This window comes from Gossypium hirsutum, chromosome D12, assembly GCF_007990345.1.
Source record: "Gossypium hirsutum isolate 1008001.06 chromosome D12, Gossypium_hirsutum_v2.1, whole genome shotgun sequence".
In the NCBI taxonomy this organism is placed as follows: domain Eukaryota; kingdom Viridiplantae; phylum Streptophyta; class Magnoliopsida; order Malvales; family Malvaceae; genus Gossypium; species Gossypium hirsutum.
Window position 1 is genome coordinate 54136168 of NC_053448.1, and position 19228 is coordinate 54155395.

Sequence of the window (19228 nt, forward strand, 5' to 3'; positions counted from 1 at the left end):
TCCTTACCTATAATTACTAATTTACCAAATAATGTTTTAATATAAATTAATCAATTATAAAATAAAAATTTTCGACACTTACAATTTCAATTTATTACAAATAGAAAAATTATGAAGATGGATTGTAATAGAAGGCAGTCTGGAGCCTGGTAAAGCTGAATCAAGCCCATTTACTGACCCTCCTTCCAGAAAAGCAAGTCAAATAAACCTAACAACCCAACCAAAAAATATATAAAGCCTTCGTCTTTTTTTGCTGCCTTCCTCTTTTTCGCAATCCACCATTTTTCTTCTCTTTTTCTTCTTGGGGTCTTTCACTATTCTGTACTGAACTGCGGTGTTTTCGCGTTTTTACCTGAAATGGAACCCGAAATGTCGGAACCGCCGCCTCAAGTTTCCATAAAGCCCGAAGTGGATGCCGCCGCAGGCGGCGTTGACAGCTCCAAGACGCTTCTTCCGCCTCCCAAAGTCGTCGTTTTGGCTGACCTTAACGTCAACCCTCCTGAATCCGACGACCACGATTCTCTACTTCTCCCTGCTCCCGACCTTTCCAGGTTCCTACTCCTTTTGCTCGGATTCGTTCTGTGTTTTCTGTAATTATTGAATAATTATTGAGCTTTCTGGGTTTCTTTATTCCTTATATTTAATTCCATTTTATTTATTTTCTGGAAATGGCCGAGTTTAGAGCAATTTAATTTAATTTTGGCTTTTTCTTGATGAAGCTTGGGTTTTAAACTGCTTCAAAAACAAAAACCCTGAAAACCCTTGCTTTAACATCTCTGATGAAATCATTGTATGCTTAAAAGGACTGTGTTTTGTGTTTTCTGAGTTAAGAAGTTGAGGTGATGTTTGAACATTATTACAATTTACATGATGTAGGCTAACTAACGATGAAAGCAGTCAGGAGAAAAGTACCTTAATTTCCAAAGACGGTGATGCCATAGAAGGCGCAGTTAAAAAGTTAAACAAGAAATGTCGTTCGAGAGTAAGTAAGGCTGATGCTTTACTCGACTGTGGAGTGGATGCAGATGGGGATCAGCCTAGTCAAGGGGCTTCCTCGTCTCGTGAGGAAAAAGTCAGCAGCCTTAAAACTGTTAGTCCCATCCTCCATGTAGTTGTAAGCTTGGTGCTCTAGTCGATGGATATCAAATTGAGTGTGCTGTATCATCTCTTATATGTTTTGCACTATCTCAAACTGAGAAACAGTGTAGGGTTAGGAGGGAGAGCATTAATTCCATGGACTTGTTTCTTTCTACAGTTGCTTCTTCACTTTTCCTTGATTTTGTGGGATTTTGAATAATTTCCCCCCTTTTATGCTACTGTTAGCGTTTCATAGCTATGTTGTTGAGAGGGGCCAGCGAAAGGGTTTGAGTAATTATATGGATATCTTGATTTTTGTTATAATATTCTTGGTACTCAGTAAATTCATAAACTGACACACTGCAGCTTGTTTGTTACTTAACAATCATTGTATGTTCTTTTAGGGCTTGGTACATGTTGCAAGGAAGATGCCAAAAAATGCTCATGCTCATTTTATTCTTGGTCTAATGTATCAAAGGCTCAGTCAACCTCAAAAGGTATGGAACTTATCTGACTTATCAGACACCATAGCTTCATGAATATACAGTACGTCTATTTCAGTCAATACCCCTTTTTCCCTCTTTTTAAAGGCAATTTCGGCATATGAGAAAGCTGCAGAGATATTGCTGCGCTGTGAGGCAGAGATTGCACGGCCAGAGTTGCTTTCCTTTGTACAAATTCACCACGCACAGGTGCAGTTGTAAATTAATTTCATTTTCTCTTGACTCATTTCTAGCATGATAGAGTGAATATTGTCATAAATTTATATGGTTTCTAATCTAGCATTGATAAATTTGCAGTGTCTTCTCCTAGAGAATTCAGGAGATAACGTTTTGGACAAAGAGCTTGAACCTGAAGAGCTCGATGAGATCCTTTCCAAATTGAAGGAGTCAATGCAGTCTGATATTAGACAAGCAGGTGTATGGAACACCCTTGGCTTGATGCTTCTCAAAACTGGCCGACTGCAGGTATAACTATGAAATTATCATTTGGTTGAATAGTATTTTTCTCATTACTTGGTCTGATGTGGAGTTTAATTTTGGTATAGACTGCTATCACAGTTTTGTCGTCTTTACTGGCTCTTGCTCCTGATGACTATGATTGCCTTGGAAACCTTGGGATTGCTTATCTCCAGAGGTAAGGTTTTCTCAATATGGCACTATGTGTTCTTTAGGCTTTTGGGTTTTATTTCAAACTTTGCTATCATGCCTTGTAGAATTGGTCAGAAATGGGAAAGCAATAATAAAATCTCAAGTGAGGGTAAGAGAGGATAACTTTGAGCAGTCTTCTACCTAAGAAAATCAAATATGGACTCTATTAAAAATTTTAATACGCGTATGGTTGGATTGTAAACTGCTCATGATTCTTTGTTTCTTGATCTTTTTCATCCATTTCTGGTCTGTTCTTTTTCTTTCCTTTCATTTGTCCTGCATATTGGCTACAGGTATTGCTGAATTAGTTCATATGTCTAACCTTTTTCTAGTTGTCATTATTCACGATGGTCATGTCAATGATCTTAGCTAGTATTAAATTTTATCGAGAATAGAAGAGCTTCATGTCTTCAATGTGTGCTTCATGCAAAGCAATGTTGCTTGTAATCTTCATTTTTCTTAAAGTACCCATGTTCAACACTGTGTCTGTTGCATGGATATGGGGATATGACATCTAAGGATTCTCCAAATATATAAAAAAAAACTTTGAAAAGTTTAACAATACGCATGTCAGATAACTCGTTTCCAAGACTCACAATTCCCCTTCAATTAATTGTGGTTATATCTGAGAATGTGTATGTACTTGATAAATTCATTAAACATATATCTTAGAACAGTCACATGAACCTCAAGCCATGGCTAATGACCATCTGAATATTTTCTTCTATTGTTTTACAGTGATATTATGAATCTGCATTCAAGTCGTACATTCATTGATGCATTAATATGATTATGTTTTCAATGCATGTCATCTACCTTCTAACTCAGATGATCTATGTTTCTAGTGGAAACTTGGAGCTTTCAGCTAAGTATTTCCAAGATTTGATTGTTAAAGATCAAAACCATCCAGCGGCTTTAATGAACTATGCTGCAATTCTTCTTTGTAAACATGGTTCAATTGTTGCAGGTAGGCTTGTGATGAGTCTAAATTCTTGTTTCCCTAGTGTTCTCGCGTTGTTGTTTGGAACAACTGTCAAATGCAGCAATGTATGTGTTCAATTATTTGTGACTGTAATTGGCAAATGAGATATACAGGCTAAAAGTAAGTTGCTTAAGCTCATTCTTTTATCTTTTCAGGTGCTGGTGCAAATGCCAGTGAAGGAGCTTCCGGGGATCAGTTTGCAGCTATCAATGTTGCGAGGGAGTGTTTGTTAGCTGCAGTAAAATCTGATCCAAAAGCAGCACATACATGGGCAAATCTAGCTAATGCATATTATTTGATCGGTGACCATCGTAGTTCCAGCAAATGCTTGGAGAAGGTGCTAATGGCTCATTGATACTGTCTGCATATAATGGAAAAATCACAATTAATTTACTAATGCTTGCTTTCTGTGGTCTTGGGCAAGTTTTAATTTATTATTGCTTTTGTTTATTGTTAAATAGGCTGCAAAACTGGAACCAAATTGCATGTCTACTCGATATGCCGTTGCAGTCCATCGGATCAAGGATGTTGAAAGGTCACAAGATCCTAGTGAACAGCTTTCTTGGGCAGGCAATGAAATGGCATCAGTACTAAGAGAAGGAGATTCTGTGCCAATTGAGCCTACTATTGCATGGGCTGGACTGGCCATGGTTCACAAGGCACAGCATGAGATTGTGGCAGCCTTTGAGACAGATCAAAATGAGTTGGTCGAAGTTGAAGAGCGTGCTATCTTCAGTTTAAAGCAGGTGAGATTCTCATTTGATCTTTTCTACAAATTTAATTGTTAACCTTTTTCTATAAATGGTTAAGATGGGTTGTCTGATGGTTCAAAACCATCTAAATATTTCTTACATATATTCCCATTTAAAAGATGTAACCAAAGAGAGTGTGAATCAATTGTGTAAATAATATTTGTGTGAGATGTTGAGTACTTTTAAGACTGCGGATGTAGTGTACATCTTACAAAGGTTCTTGATATTTCGTCCAAAAGAGACTGGAAAATGAAATTGAAGAATATGGTTATCCCAAAATTAGTGGTTGAAATTTGAGATGTATCTTACTAAAGAATATCACGTGCTTTCTTACTTTTTCAATATTTGAGTTTGTCTCCGGTCATTGAAACTATGATCATGTAAGGAAATGATTGTTTTGTTTTAGCAAAGAGGAGTGGAGTCTGACATCCGTAACTGACATGTATCTTGACAGGGTATAGAGATGCATGAAAAACCTTAGGGGAAAAAAATGAAAGAAAAACCTAACATATCTGTATTTGAAACTCGCAACCGAGTCCAATTAACACAGTTATTGTGTAATTGACAGATTTAAAACTTTATAGCAGGTATCTGTATTGTACATGTATTGGCCTGATTTACTCTTAGAAATGCTTTTCATCCATTGATATTTTCATTTCAATCATCCCACGGAATTAACCAGGCAACCGCTGAAGACCCAGATGATGCCATGCAATGGAACCAGCTGGGCCTCGACAGTCTCTGTTCTCAACATTTTAAAATGGCGCAGAAGTACCTTAAGGCTGCGGTGGTTCGATTCCGGAAATGCAGCAGCTATGCTTGGTCGAACCTAGGTATGTAATTTCCTTTAACCATCCTTGAAATAAAACAGTTAAAGATTGAAATTCAGTTGTAAGCATATATTTTCCCAGGCATCTCACTCCAATTATCTGGGGAGACATCCCAAGCCGAATGCGTATACAAGCGAGCACTTTCATTAGCAACAACTGAACAAGCACATGCAATATTTTCCAACCTTGGGAATCTCTACCGACAACAAAAGCAATATGATCGTGCCAAGGCAATGTTTACGAAGTCGCTTGAACTCCAGCCGGGATACGCTCCGGCATTTAATAATCTCGGTCTTGTATTTGTTGCTGAGGGTCATTGGGAAGAAGCCAAGTTCTGCTTTGACAAAGCACTTCAGTCAGATCCATTGCTTGATGCAGCCAAATCCAACATGATTAAAACTGTGGCTTTGTCTAGATTATGTGCAGGTTTGTCCTCATTTATCATCCCAGATTAATTAAACTACCCTTGAAATATGTGTATATGTAATGTACAAGTATAGAGGAAATGTGAAAAAACATGGCTTTGTATCTTTATATTCAAATCTTTAATTTCCTTGAAAAAAAGCAAGTTGTCTTTTTGGTTCTCAACTTAGAAATTCGAATCTCGAAGTTGTAAAATTATCTAATTAGGCTCTCGAGCTTGTATCAACAATGATTAAGCAAAGCTGCCCTGAATAGCTGAGATTGAGAAGAAGACTGTTTCTGATTTCGTAAATACACTTGTGTTAAGCGTTAACAAAATCTGTTTAGATTTTGCCTTCATTTTCAAAGATTGTTTAACTGCAAGTATTAATCCGATCCGACTTAAAGTCACTTTTAATTGTTTTAAATTAGATCCCACTGTTTGAGGCACAATTCTAGGAGTAGCTTTGATTGAAGAAAGGAAAGTTAAACCTCCCACAGCCCCACAAAACAGTCCCCACCACTATTTCATGCTCGTGAACTGCTCGCTCTCACGATTTGTCATCATCAGGTGAAGCTAAACTGTTGAATTCAATTTTGTCACCGCATTTTGTATGTAAGACCTTGAAAACCTCCCACATGTCCAACCAACCATGAATGTTTGTTCCGTTCTAGCCAATAAAACTTTTGGTAAAAGTATCACAAAACCCTTGTACTATACCTAAGATTGCATTTTAACCCCTCTACTGAAAAAATAAGAAAATTAGTCCCTGTTCATTAGATGAATGAGCAAAACAGTTCCTCCATTATAATTGTGCTGTTAAAAGTTTGTTTTGGTGTTTTATATGTAAGGTATAATTTAGTCCTCAACTTTTAAACCTTTATTCAATTTGGCCCCTATTTTTTTATTGAAAGTAAATTAGAAACTTTTAAAACTAATAAGACTAAATGGTCAAAGCCTTAGTAACAAATTTTTTTAAAAAAAAAATCAATTAAACCCTTTTAAAATTTAAAAATTATTAAAAAAATCATAATAAAATGGTTATAAAAAAGTTCAAATTTTTATCAAAAAGTAACAAACTCCACCCATTAAAATTGAAAATTTTAAAGAAAAAATTGGGATTAGATTTTGGAAATCTTAGACCAAAAATAAATAAGGATCCTTCAAAAACAAAGTCCTATTAACTTCAATAATTTCTCCAACATTTGCAGATAACTCAATAAAGCAGAACGAAATAAGTTCTAAGACCCAATCTTGCCAGACCATGAGCAGTTGCATTTGTATCTCGATGAACAATAGTAAAATCGATGAACAAAATTTAGAACAACAAACAGAAATTAATGTTTCAACGTTGCAAGAAAAGGGAGAGTTTATCGTCTATAAGTATATTCACATATCTCCACCTTCGTTGATTTCTTTATGATCAAACTATTTCACAATCACATCCACTTATTGAAGCTTTCGCCGTAATTAACAATTTTTATTTTACGATTGCATTGTATTGTACGACAAACGCATGGAAAAGAAAACAAAATTCAAGCGATTTCAGGAAAAGCTAGTTGGTTGAGATTGATGTTGAGAAGCGGACGTGGCTTGATATGGTGATCGCTCATATCAACGATGGAGGACGAGTGGGCTTGATCTTGTTGGTCTTTAATTCGAATGGTCGAATAAGGGGAAAGGGTTGTGGTGATGAACATGAAAAAGCTTTGGGTGTACATGCAATCGGTAGCATGGTAGCAGCTCTATCCCTAGAGTTAGTGTTGCTGGTTCGAGGTCTGGAGTACGCCATTAATGGATATTGATGAAGACCCAAAAACAGGGAAAAGTCATGAGAGTTTGGGTTGATATTTCCTGAAATTAACGTCCATGTTTTTATTATTTCTTTATAAATTCTAATATTTTTTTTATAAAAATTGAGGACTAAATTTATTATTTATTATTATACTTTACATATAAATATCAAATGACAATTTGCTCATTTTCTTAATAAATGGGTTAAAATGCAATTTAAAATATGGTATAGGGAGTTTTATGGTACTTTCACCAAAACTTTTTTAATTTTACTTTTTCATTTTAATGGATTTATAATATATATTTTTAAATTTCTTAACCCACTTTTATAACCAAAAAAGATGTCCAGTTTCATCCTATATTTATCCCACAAATTCATATTTAAAATTTTATTTATACATACATAATAAGGATTATATTTTTTAAAATAAATATTTGAGAAAACAAATAATTTATTTTATATTTTTGTAAATTGAAATTTTAAATGTTAAAAAATTATGTACTAAAATTCATAAGTGTTGAATTTATATTAAAAAAATTATTTGATAAATTAATAAATATAAGTATGAAATATATTTATGTTGTTTGATAAAAGTAAATATTGATTTTAAAATATTGATTATTTATTAATTTTAATTTTATTAATATATTATTTTGTATAGTTTTAAATAAAAGATAGATATGACAATTGGTATAATTTTAATTTTATTAATATCTCATTTTATTTAATAAGATAAAATTGACTTAATATTTGATAAAAATGACTTACCTACCTATTTATCTTAAACATTTTGAATATAAGTAAAAAAATTATGAAATGAGGATTAACTAACTTAATGCACTGCTTTACCATAATGTTAATCAACACTCAAACCAACCAAACGTTGACCAAAAGAAGAAACAGATAAACCGAACGACATTCATCGATTACCATCACTCAGATTCCGAAACAAAAATCACTTTGCCCCTAAAAGAAGCCATGCATGACAGCTGACAACTTTACCCTTATCAGCTGAATACTTCTTTTAGTTTTCTTCTTCTTCTTCTCCTTTGGCTTCCACTTTCATTGTTTCTTCTCTTTTATGCAAACCATGAACCCCTCCTCCTTACCCAAGCTACCGATCCTTCTTAAACCTTTCCTTCTTTCTCTCTTTCTTTCACTCTTCTTCCTAGCCTTTTTAGCCTCCCACTCCTACTCCCCTCTCCTCCGCCTCAGAACCGCCCTTCAGACCCCCACTATCCCACCTTCCAGAGCCGGAAACGGCGGCGCTAGCCTCCGTATACGGCCGGGTTACTCTTCCTACAACGCTTACATCGAGCGTCAGCTCAACAAAACCCTTAACCCAAAACTCCGAAAGATATGGACGACGCGCGATTGGGACAGGAAAATCCGGGTCTTCGCCCGTTTTTTCCAAAGCTTGAAGCAAAGAAACCTCATTTCCAACCATTCCAAGGCGTTGTCTATCGGAGCTAGAGTCGGGCAAGAGGTGGCGGCGATGAAGCTGGTCGGAGTGTCGGACTCGGTCGGCATAGATTTGGTGCCGTACCCTCCGCTTGTAATGAAAGGGGATTTCCATGCACAGCCATTCGAGAACCAGACCTTTGACTTCGAGTTCTCCAACGTGTTCGATCACGCGCTGTACCCGTGGAAGTTTGTTGGGGAGATCGAAAGGACGTTGAAGCCCGGCGGGGTTTGTGTTCTGCACGTGGCGGTGCTGCGGCGGGCGGATAAGTACTCGGCCAATGATTTGTATAGCGTTCAACCATTGGTGGAGTTGTTTAAGGAATCGGAGCTTTTGGAGGTGAGCAAAGTTGATGCATTTGGTCTCGATACTGAGGTTGTTTTTCGGAAGAAGAAGAAGATTGAAAATTCTTAGTTGATTTCTATTGTTTCATCTTAATTTTTCCATTTTTTTTTCTTTCAATCCATTAGTTTAATTGTTTTAATCAACCGGTTACATATTGTTGAGACTTGATTGATTAATTGTTTTTCCATGCAAATTTTACTTTTAATTAATCAATATAGTTAATATATTTTTAAAACAGCATTAGTTCTTGAATATAATTATGATATAAATTATTAAATATATTAAATCTATAGAGGGAAAGCTAACAGTTTTTTTTTTAAGAATAAAAAATATAATTTTACGATGATATTAATTTATAATTTTACAATTTTACAGAAAACATATATCAATTTTATAGGATTAAAATCTTTGCATGCTTTTGGATTCACCTCAAAAACTATAAATCATATTAAAGATAATTATTTTATTTGTTATCTAATAAGTTTACGGTGTTTGTATAATATTTTTACATTTTTTTTGAATAAATGTATTAGGTTTTTAAGAGTTTATGAATAAAATATAATCCGATAAAACATAAAAACTATATATGATGAGATTGGATAATAACACACAATTGAGACTTGAACTTAAATAAATGTCAAATCCCTCTTACATTTTCTTAAAAAATAGTATAAACCGACCCTCCAAAATAAAACTCAGACGTAAATGGCAGTCGCTTGTTGGAGGGGTTTGGTTTATGTTTATAGTTGTTGTTTTTGTACAATGGACAAAGTGGCAAAGAGACGAGCAAAAAAGGTTGAAAAAGGAAACCTGTGATTCAGGGACCGAATCCAAACGTATTGTTTTTAGTCCTAAAGAAACAAACAAATTGATGAGGCACCGAAAAGCGACCATTAAAGTTTTTGAATATTGAAAATTATTAAATAATGTATATGTCTTTTTCAGCCCAGCAATAGCCGTTGGGGGTGAAATAGAATTGGATAAGGAAGAAATAGAGAAAGAGCATGTTAGATGTAGGATGATGGGGCGTATCGTGGAGGGCAAGATGTGGGGCATGGTTAATTTGCATTGGGTGGGTGTGTTGGAATTATCATTCTTAATTATTAGATTAGTTGTAGAAGTAAACATGAAGAATTGGATAAAAAAATATTAGATGTGGGATGATTGGGCGTATAGTGGAGGACAAAATGTGGAGTATGATTGATTTAGGTAGCTATATGCATTGGGTGGGTGTGCTGGAATTATTAGTAGTAGAAATAAAAAAGAAAAGAAAAACAGCTAATCATTCATGGAACAAATTGCAGCAGTTGGTTCATGAAGATAGAAATGGAGATATTTAAAAGGGTTAGATGGAGAGTGGAGAGTAGCATGCAAGAAAGATGATATTGGCATGAAATGGGGGGAGAGTTTGTTGTGGAATTTAATACGCCTACATTTCTATAGCTGGTCATTAACGCTTCCCATAGAATATATTGTGAAAGACGTCTCGTGAATTTTAGTTTTATGTGATCTTTTATCGAGCTGTGGAAACCATGGCCTGCGTCAGAATTCCATTAGGACGGACCACACCATAGCCCTATGGTTATGGGCTTATGGCTATGCTCATTCATAATCCAATCTATACAACTCTATGTAAAGGAGCTCATACCTTTATTCACACCTGGCCACCCATACCTTTTCTTTTTCTTCTTTTACATTTGAATACTTTAATTTAAACATAATTTTACTTCTTTATTTTTATAATTTTTTTAATTATTTTTTAATTTTCCAATTAAAATATTACATAATTATATATCCTACAAGTTTTAAAAACTAACATGTATCTTCTTTTTTTTTATTAGGTTTATGATGCTGTCAAATCTTAATTTTGGACTCTAAACCATGTTGAAACTTAAAATTAAATCTATTATTTTAATTTTAATATAAGTTGGGCTCTCCATTTTTATAATTTCATTAGTCAATCTGAATAATTAATATTTAACATGATGAGTTCGAATTAGTGATTTTAAGAAAAAAAATTCATATTTTTAATGTTGTTTTTATTGTTACATGATTACCAAGTGATTTTGCTTTTAATTTTAAAATGTCACACTAGAAAATTTTAAATCTAAAAAGTGGAGAGTCTAAATTTTTAAAAATAAAAATAAAATAACTAAATTCCAACTGTACAAAATGTATAGGGGCTTAGAGCATGTTTTAATTTATTTTTATTTTTACTTTGAAACTTGATACAAACATATAATCAACTCAACACGAAGCGTAAGCCGAAAACTATACTAGTTAAGTTTTTTTGGTATAATGACAATTCAAACCTAAATTATTTCAAAGAAAAATAGACAGATAATACACCACAAATAGACAGACGCTTTTCTTATTTTATAGTTCGTTCCTGACTAGATTTTTATGTTAATATATATTTGAGTTTGTCTTGATCTCCCTTAAATTTTATTTTATATATTATTTTTTACTTAAAATTTTATAAAAATAATGATTCATAATTAAAAACATATAAAAATATACTTTCAAATCTGTTAATACTCAATATGCTTGAGCTAAATTTAGCCCATCTAAGTTACAAAAACAACCCCAAGCAAATCCACAACGGGTTGGCCTTCGATGCCTAGGCCATCTAGGTCTTAGAGGGACTCTCTTTCATTCAGCATCAACGCTCCTCCCACTTTTTTCACAATGGGTCGGAATCTCATTCTGAAATAATAAATTAGATTTACTCACATGTGAATTTATTTAATTAATTAGCCGAATTTATTAAATCATGTTTTTTAATAATTCATTTAATTGAATTAAACAAACTAACTTGACAATTTGACCAATTTGATTTTGAAAACCTTTATCTCCTCCTATATAAGAGCTTTTGCATCTTCATCTATCAAATTTTCAAAAACATGAGATTTAATAACCCTAAAAATTTGGAATAGCTCAATAGCCAAGTGTTAGATCCGAGCATCTACCTGTTCAACTTTGGGCAAGAACCAAAGGCCTACAAAAATAAGGCAATGTGTACACAAAGTTAAATATATGACTCTCTCTGTTAATTTGCGTAATCATGATGGTCGGTGTTGTATAGGTATAGGTTATATTGATCGTAACATATTGTTCTAGTCTTAAACCAGTACAAAATAATCTATAACGTTTTGGTTAAAATTTCGATGAATTTTGAATTGCATCAATTAATACTAAAATTAAATTAAATTCTATATTTTCATGATTACATTTAAAATTAAAATTCTCGGCAATATTTATCCACGTCACCTTAATAATCAAAGAAAATCAGCACGAGGATGGACGGGTTGATCCACCAAGTATTTGAATATCAGAGAGAGGAGACCGAACTTATATATACAACTCAGGCCCTTAATCTAATTTTCAAATAGGGCCCATGTCATGTATAAATCCACTCCAATCCAACCTTTTAAATTTTCTTTCCTCAGATGAATCAGTTGAAGTTCAATGACAAAAGAACGAGAGTTGGGAACGTACGAACTTTGAACTGTGAGCAACACGATGAAGCGATTCTTCAAACCCATCGAGAAGGAAGGCTCTGCCAAGAAGCCCTCGCTTTCTCCTTCCAAAAATGGCGCTGAAAACGGCGATGCGCTACCTGAAGTGGACGTCAAGAAAGAGCCATTGAAGTTCCTCACATGGAACGCTAACAGTTTGCTTCTTCGAGTCAAGTCCAATTGGCCCGAATTCTCCAATTTCGTTTCCAATCTCGACCCTGATGTCATCGCTATACAGGTGAATTGTTTCTCTTACTTTCTCCTACCTTCTTGATATTTTGTTGTTTTCGTTTTTGTGAGGGGCTTTGATGATTATTGGTGAGAGTTGGGTATTTACTGGTTTAAGTGAAACAGACTTCTTCCCCCCCCCTTTTTGCTGCATTTGGAGCTAAAAGAGAGTTGTTTTATATTTGATGATGCCTCCTCCTTGTTTATTTTGTTGTTAATTGTTTCCATTCTCAGCAATTTTAAAATGTTTGTGAGGTAGCGAAAGGGTTGTTCTGCAAGAGGATTAAATGCAGTTAAATGGCAATGTGATTACTGATTATGAACTTCCTATTGGATCAATCTGAAAATCAGCTTGTACTCTACCCTAGCAGCTGTCTTTTTCTTGTTGCAACATGTGAACAAAACTATTTTACAAGTCTTCCTTTTTTCTTGAACTTTCCATGTACGACACTTGCGTCTTTCCCATTTCTTAGACGTGAGTTTGGGATATGATCTTCCAAAGATCCTCCTAATACATGCAAAACCTAACCTAGGAAAAATTGAACATATACATGTATGTATGCATGCATGTATCTGACATCTACAAGAGAGTCCAAGTAACATAGGAGCATAATCATGTATCTGATTAATTTCATGGGCAGAAGGCAGATTCTTGTTGAATTCTATTTGAAGATATTAATGCTATTTTCTCAAAGTTCATTTATTTGTGCTAGATTGTTTTACCTGGTAATTAGGAGGTTCTTTGTTAATTCCTGTATTTTTTTGTTAATCACATTGTTCCATATGGGTTGTTAATCATATTGCTTCAATTGGTTATATCATTGGTTCATATATGACTATGCTGAATTATGGTTATGGGTGTTACAGTTTGTGTTTCTTTGTGTTTGTTGAGAAACCATCTAATAGTCTGTCAATGGTAGGAAGTAAGGATGCCAGCTGCTGGTTCAAAAGGTGCACCTAAAAAGCCAGGAGAGTTAAAAGATGATACTAGCTCCTCCAGAGAAGAAAAGCAGGTAAGTTTTTTCTCTCATGCTACCGTAATGTTAACTCTATTTGTTCAATTCGTGTTTGCCCCATCACTTCTCTATGGTTATTGCCCTAGTGTGTTTTATATTCTCCTTGACAATCATAATGCAAAGACTCTGTTGAATCTTTATCATCATCTTCATAGCAGCATAAGTCTATTATTTTTATACATTTTTTTAAAATCATACAACACTGTTTTTTGTTAATTGCAAGAGTTACAAATTACAGCGTGTAAACATGCTGTGTAACCTGTGAGGATCCTATGTGATTGCATCCTATTATAAAGTATAGGTTTCACTGTAATACATACATGTGAGCATGCATAGAGTGTTTTATAATGCTTTGGCATATTTTCATTATCTTTTGCTCCCTGATAAATTGTTATATCATTTTCAGCTAGGCTACAAAAAAGGCAGTGTTTTTTCCTTAAAAGTAAAGGGCCTAAATAGCCTGTTACAGAACAGTTTCACATCAGTGTAATGCATGTGGTTTATTTGTGATCTACTCATAATTTTCTAAACCATGCAGATATTGATGCGCGCTCTTTCTAGTCCACCATTTGGAAATTATCATGTTTGGTGGTCTCTGGCTGACACAAAATATGCAGGCACTGCATTGTTAGTAAAGAAGTGTCTTCGACCATTAAAAGTTTCTTTTTCTCTTGATGGAACAGGTATATTTGTTTGCAAACACCAATTCTTCAAATTCCCTGTAGGGAAAATTTTTCCTACAGGACTGCATTTGAAACTATAAACCTTTCGCATAGGAATTAGGCTCAAAAGGAAAAAAAATCCTCTATTCTATGCTTTTCTGCACTTGAGAAAAAAGTTTTCAATTTTCTCTCTCCATATGTAATCTGTGTTTGTGTGTGGATATGAATATATGCACACCCTTTTTAGTTGTCCTAGTGATTGTACATTGGGACCATAGTATATAACCAATTAATAGGAGATATTTCGTGTCTTATGTTCTTCCATATTTCTTTGGATGTTATATATTTACCAAATTCCTTGTTAGTTTCGAAGCATGAACCAGATGGCCGGGTTATTTTAGCTGAATTTGAGACACTCCGCATATTGAATACATATGCACCGAACAATGGTTGGAAAGATGAGGAAAATTCTTTCCAGCGGAGAAGAAAGTGGGATAAAAGGCTTCTAGAGTTTGTTGTGCAATTGTCAGATAAACCTCTTATTTGGTGTGGAGATTTGAATGTTAGGTGAGTTCTTTGGGTGGTGAAGGGGTGGGTGGACTAATAAACTTGTTAGGTTCATAGAATACATCACTTTCACAAATGAACAGTGTTCTTATAAAGTTCCTTTTCTAATCTAGCCATGAGGATATCGATGTGAGTCATCCAGAATTCTTCAGTGCAGCAAAGATGAATGGTTATGTTCCTCCAAATAAAGAGGTTATCAACTTCTTCTTTTTCTTTTCACTGAGGGTTAAATTTGATATGAACCATTTGTAAACATTATCATGATATTTTTTTAGTTCACATTACATGCTGATATATTCATTTTAAACTTGATCCCTAAAACAGATGAATATCAAAACTAGAAGACAAATATATGTTGCTTTGATTCTCATTGTGCTTGAAGTAGCAATGTCTAACATCCGTATCAGACACATATTCGAACATGGGTGCGGGCATATGATCCTCTAAGGACCCTCCAAATATATTCCAAAATATAAATACCTGAATTTGACACATACCCGTATCCAATCCTCAGAGCTGACTTTGAGTAACATAGAGGCAAACCACAAAAATCCATGTGGCAGTTAGATCACAACTGGTGGTGCAAAATTGATCATCTTAGGTGGTCCACCAAGTGATATTGGATCTAGTTCAGAATTTGATGGGTTGGGATTACTTTAGAAATGAAATTTGCTGGTTGAAGTATCACTTAATTTTGCTGATGCAGGCCTTGCAATAAAGAATGTACAATTTTGAACTTTTAATCTTAACATTGAATGCATTAAACTGCTGTAGTCTAATAATAACTGACATGATAGTCCACAATGATGCGCAGGATTGTGGGCAGCCAGGATTTACCTTAGCTGAGAGGAAGCGCTTTGGGGCAATATTGAAAGAGTGTGTCATTTCTTTGGAAAACCCTTTCTTCTATGGTTAACACATTGAAAGTTAAAACCATGATCTGTACAGTAATATTATCTCCACACGACCATTTGACCTAAGTTGAAACTTATGATTACGAACCTGAAAAGCTTGAGCTAATACTTTCACTTATCTGCATGTAATGAGATATAATCATATAATCTTTTCTTTGATTTTCATTTCAATCTACTTTAAAGAGTTTTGTGGATTATGCTCAGGGGAAGGTTAGTAGACGCGTATAGATACCTGCACAAGGAGAAGGACATGGAATGTGGGTTTTCATGGTCGGGGAACCCCATTGGGAAGTACGTAGTTTTTATGCCTACTTAAATATCTATGATTATATTATATTTTGTGGTTATTGACTGTTCCTATATTTCTTAACATTATTCAAAGGCGTTGGGACCATTTTTGGATGGAGTTTATGAACCTATTTAAATGTGTTAAGTACCTATTTTTGTAGGAGATAGTTTACTAATCTCTGTTTGGGATGCATCATGGGTGGTTTTATTTCAGGTATCGAGGAAAACGAATGAGAATAGACTATTTCATTGTTTCAGAGAAGCTCAAGGAAAGAGTTGCTGAATGTGAAATGCATGGGAAAGGGATTGAATTAGAAGGTGTGAATTTTTCCTTGTTTCTTTTGGCTACAATAAAAACGTTGAGCTAGTGTAAGCCATTTTTTTTAGTTTGAGTTGCTTGACTGCTTGTGTGGGCCAAGTGGCAAGCACATGGTCACATTTCTTCAATATCTTTAGGTAGCTAGCTATGAACCTTCAATTCCATATCTCCATTATCATGTAGTATAGAGTTGCCTTCTTTTTCTAACACGCATAGAAAAACAATGGCTAAAATAAAAAATAAAAAAGACCCTTTCATCTCAGTAAGGTTCTATCCTTTTACAATACCCAAATAAGCTTCTAACTATTTTAATTTGTATGTGCAAGCCTTTAACCTGTAACCTGTAACCTGTAACCAAATAAGTCCCTGACTTTTAATTTAGATGGGGACAATCGAAGTATAGACTATGTGACTCCAACTCTTCATTTTTCTTGAAGTAGCTTTGCCCGACACTTTTGTCCAATATGTATTTGGACAGGGTATGAGGATATGATCCTTCAAACCCTCCAAATACATGGAAATAGTGTTGTCAAGCACGCCTAGGCATCCCTGCACCTTGCACCTTAGCACTATACAACAAAGTGCCTAAAACCCTTTCGGGTGATGCCCATTTAATCAGGCGCATGCCTGCTGCGCCTAGGCTCCCTTTTTGTAAGACAATAGGCATAAAAAAGGCCCGCCTCATTGAAGGTATCTTCAATTTCTTTTATTTTTCACTTTTTAAATTAGATATATACCTTTTTTTAGGAAAAATGTGACAGTATTAAACTATATACCTCTCTATATTTGAGTATTCAATAACAGACATGGAACATAGGGAAATAATGCATATTGACCAATAAAAATTGCATGTTTTATAGATATAGATCCACGTTAGAGTTTATTATATATCTTATGCTATATATAGACACATAGAAAAACACACACATATACGGATTGTGCTTTACTTCACTCAGCCTAGCACTTCTTTTCTGCCTTGTGCCTGAGGCAATACAAGGGTTCGAACTTGTGTCCTTGGTAAAAGTGAATGAAAAAAACTTTAAAAGTTTCAGCAAACCCATGATGGACACATCCATATCGGACACTTGCGTTTGAATCTGAATAACATGGAGTTTAGGGGCTTATTCAAGAAAATGACATTTTGGGAGCTTTTTTTTAAGAATTTTAGCCAAAAACAATTATTGGAACTTCAGTATTATTTAAATACCTTAGTTTAACGAGTTTTGCTTTGTTTTTGGCACATAAGACATCCTGCATTGATCTTGAAAATTTGCAGGTTTCTATGGGAGTGACCATTGCCCTGTTTCCTTGCAACTTTCAGAGGGGTGCAAAGAAGACAAATGACATGTAATGATATTAATTGTAATATTGAACGGTAGTTGTTGAATCTTAAGTAGTTTCTGGTATTATTTTCTAGTCATTTTAGTATTCATTTTTACCCTCTAGGTTCTTGTTAACATGTTCATTTTGGGTTTGGATTATACTAAGTTGAGTCGTTTAAGATTTGGATTAATTTAAGGAAGTTGAAGGGATTCGGATCTAATCTAAAATGAAGAGAGTTTTGAGGATGGGTGAGCAAAACTTGATTTAATTCGAAAAATATCGAAAATAAAAATTGAATTTCTAGTTAATTGAATATGAGTAATTCAAGTTTCGAGTTCAAGCTGATTTGAATTTTACAATTCGAATTATTCAAATAATAAATTTGGGTAAATATCTTTTTGATCCCTGTCAATTTTGAAAATGAGCAAATTGACCTCGCTCAACAAAAATGACAAAATAATTCAAAATAATTTTCAAAAACTCAAAATATTTATAAAAATTTCAAAATTTGTATTTTTAAAAATTATAAAAATTAAAAAAAATTAAAGAATATATAAAGAAAGTTAAAATTTTAAAAAATTAAAATAATAATTTTGGAACTTAAATAAGTTAATTAGTTATTCAAGTTTATGATATTAAAATATCTTATTTTATTATTATTTTGTTTTGAAAATCAAATTTATGTGTTTTAACATGAAATTAGTTATACTGTAATAATATTTTAATTTGATATGTTTGATTTTTTAATTTAACTCGAATAATTTCACTCGATTCGAAAAAAATTTAATTCGAGTTAAGATGATAAAATATGAATTGCTAATTTAATTAACTAAAATTTTTTGTACTCAATTCGATTGAATATTCACCCTAATATTAAAGATTTGTTTATGCCCAGTCTGGAGCTGTTGGGATTACAGAAATCTATCCAAACTCTGTAGTGTACATATAAGAATTTGTGTTTGGATCACTTGGGAGTTAGGATCACAAAAAAAAAGAGGTGGATTTAGTTGGAGACGAACATTTCAATGCTTTAATTAGTACAATCTTGCCTTTAATTTGCCTTCAACTTAAGAGTTGAGACATGCAGCTCGAGGCTTTGCGAATAAATAAATAAAACGACAACGAGTAAACTTTTATTTAGTTCTCTTTTTCAATTGTATATAAATTAGTTTGTTTAAAAAATAAATTAGATTATAATGTGGGTGAAAATATGTATGTAATACTTTTTTAACATTTTTTTAAAAATCAAATATGACTTTAGTTCAAAAAGGTAAAAAAATATGATGTTTTGGGTTTAAATTTTGTGATTTTTATTGTACCCTTGGAATAATATTTGTTGTTTTGTAAAAGAAATAAGTTTTTGGTAAATTTTTAATGGCTTAAGGGTACATAAAGTCTTTGAATGGATTCGAAGAAATCAAATAATCTTGAGTTAAAAAAAATATGCCCAATTCAACTACATCTTTGATTGTTAATTTTAATAGTTGATCATTAAAATCTAACGGTTCCATTTCTTAAAATTTTTAGGTTATGTTTGTCACATGGCATAATTGTGTATCATGCCGCAAAGAAAATGATATTTTCTTTTTAATTTGT

The 19228-nt window shown here is 33.8% G+C and overlaps 3 protein-coding genes across 4 annotated transcripts; all 3 read left to right on the forward strand.

Moving 5' to 3' along the window:
• Positions 1–230: 230 nt before the first annotated feature.
• LOC121224259 (probable UDP-N-acetylglucosamine--peptide N-acetylglucosaminyltransferase SPINDLY) lies at positions 231–5486 on the forward strand. The gene is made up of 11 exons (XM_041107184.1): positions 231–551; positions 877–1090; positions 1482–1574; positions 1668–1769; positions 1878–2045; positions 2126–2214; positions 3074–3195; positions 3366–3547; positions 3672–3956; positions 4645–4795; positions 4874–5486. Exons 1-11 carry the CDS (start codon positions 358–360, stop codon positions 5245–5247), a joined length of 1974 nt encoding a protein of 657 aa, XP_040963118.1. The 5' UTR covers positions 231–357; the 3' UTR covers positions 5248–5486.
• Positions 5487–7820: 2334 nt separating this feature from the next.
• Positions 7821–8936, forward strand: LOC121224260 (uncharacterized). Its single transcript, XM_041107185.1, has one exon. The coding sequence runs from the start codon at positions 8072–8074 to the stop codon at positions 8864–8866; it is 795 nt and encodes a 264-aa protein (XP_040963119.1). The 5' UTR covers positions 7821–8071; the 3' UTR covers positions 8867–8936.
• Positions 8937–12219: 3283 nt separating this feature from the next.
• On the forward strand, positions 12220–17822 carry LOC121224261 (DNA-(apurinic or apyrimidinic site) endonuclease). 2 transcript variants are annotated; one of them, XM_041107186.1, is made up of 9 exons: positions 12220–12553; positions 13464–13556; positions 14098–14242; positions 14587–14788; positions 14902–14980; positions 15603–15664; positions 15907–15993; positions 16205–16308; positions 17586–17822. In XM_041107186.1, exons 1-9 carry the CDS (start codon positions 12320–12322, stop codon positions 17651–17653), a joined length of 1074 nt encoding a protein of 357 aa, XP_040963120.1. In that variant the 5' UTR covers positions 12220–12319; the 3' UTR covers positions 17654–17822. The 2 variants fall into 2 exon arrangements, 1 of the variants encoding a protein (XP_040963120.1); XR_005921870.1 differs by lacking the exons at positions 15907–15993; positions 16205–16308; positions 17586–17822 and adding an exon at positions 15113–15511.
• Positions 17823–19228: the final 1406 nt, after the last annotated feature.

Coding starts and splice junctions, on each gene's coding strand:
- LOC121224259 (XM_041107184.1), top strand. CDS start 358: ATGGAACCCGAAATGTCGGAACCGCCGCCTCAAGTTTCCATAAAGCCC. Junction 1,770..1,877: donor TACAAATTCACCACGCACAG/GTGCAGTTGTAA, acceptor ATAAATTTGCAG/TGTCTTCTCCTAGAGAATTC. Junction 2,215..3,073: donor GGGATTGCTTATCTCCAGAG/GTAAGGTTTTCT, acceptor CTATGTTTCTAG/TGGAAACTTGGAGCTTTCAG.
- LOC121224260 (XM_041107185.1), top strand. CDS start 8,072: ATGCAAACCATGAACCCCTCCTCCTTACCCAAGCTACCGATCCTTCTT.
- LOC121224261 (XM_041107186.1), top strand. CDS start 12,320: ATGAAGCGATTCTTCAAACCCATCGAGAAGGAAGGCTCTGCCAAGAAG. Junction 12,554..13,463: donor CTGATGTCATCGCTATACAG/GTGAATTGTTTC, acceptor TGTCAATGGTAG/GAAGTAAGGATGCCAGCTGC. Junction 15,665..15,906: donor TTTGGGGCAATATTGAAAGA/GTGTGTCATTTC, acceptor GATTATGCTCAG/GGGAAGGTTAGTAGACGCGT.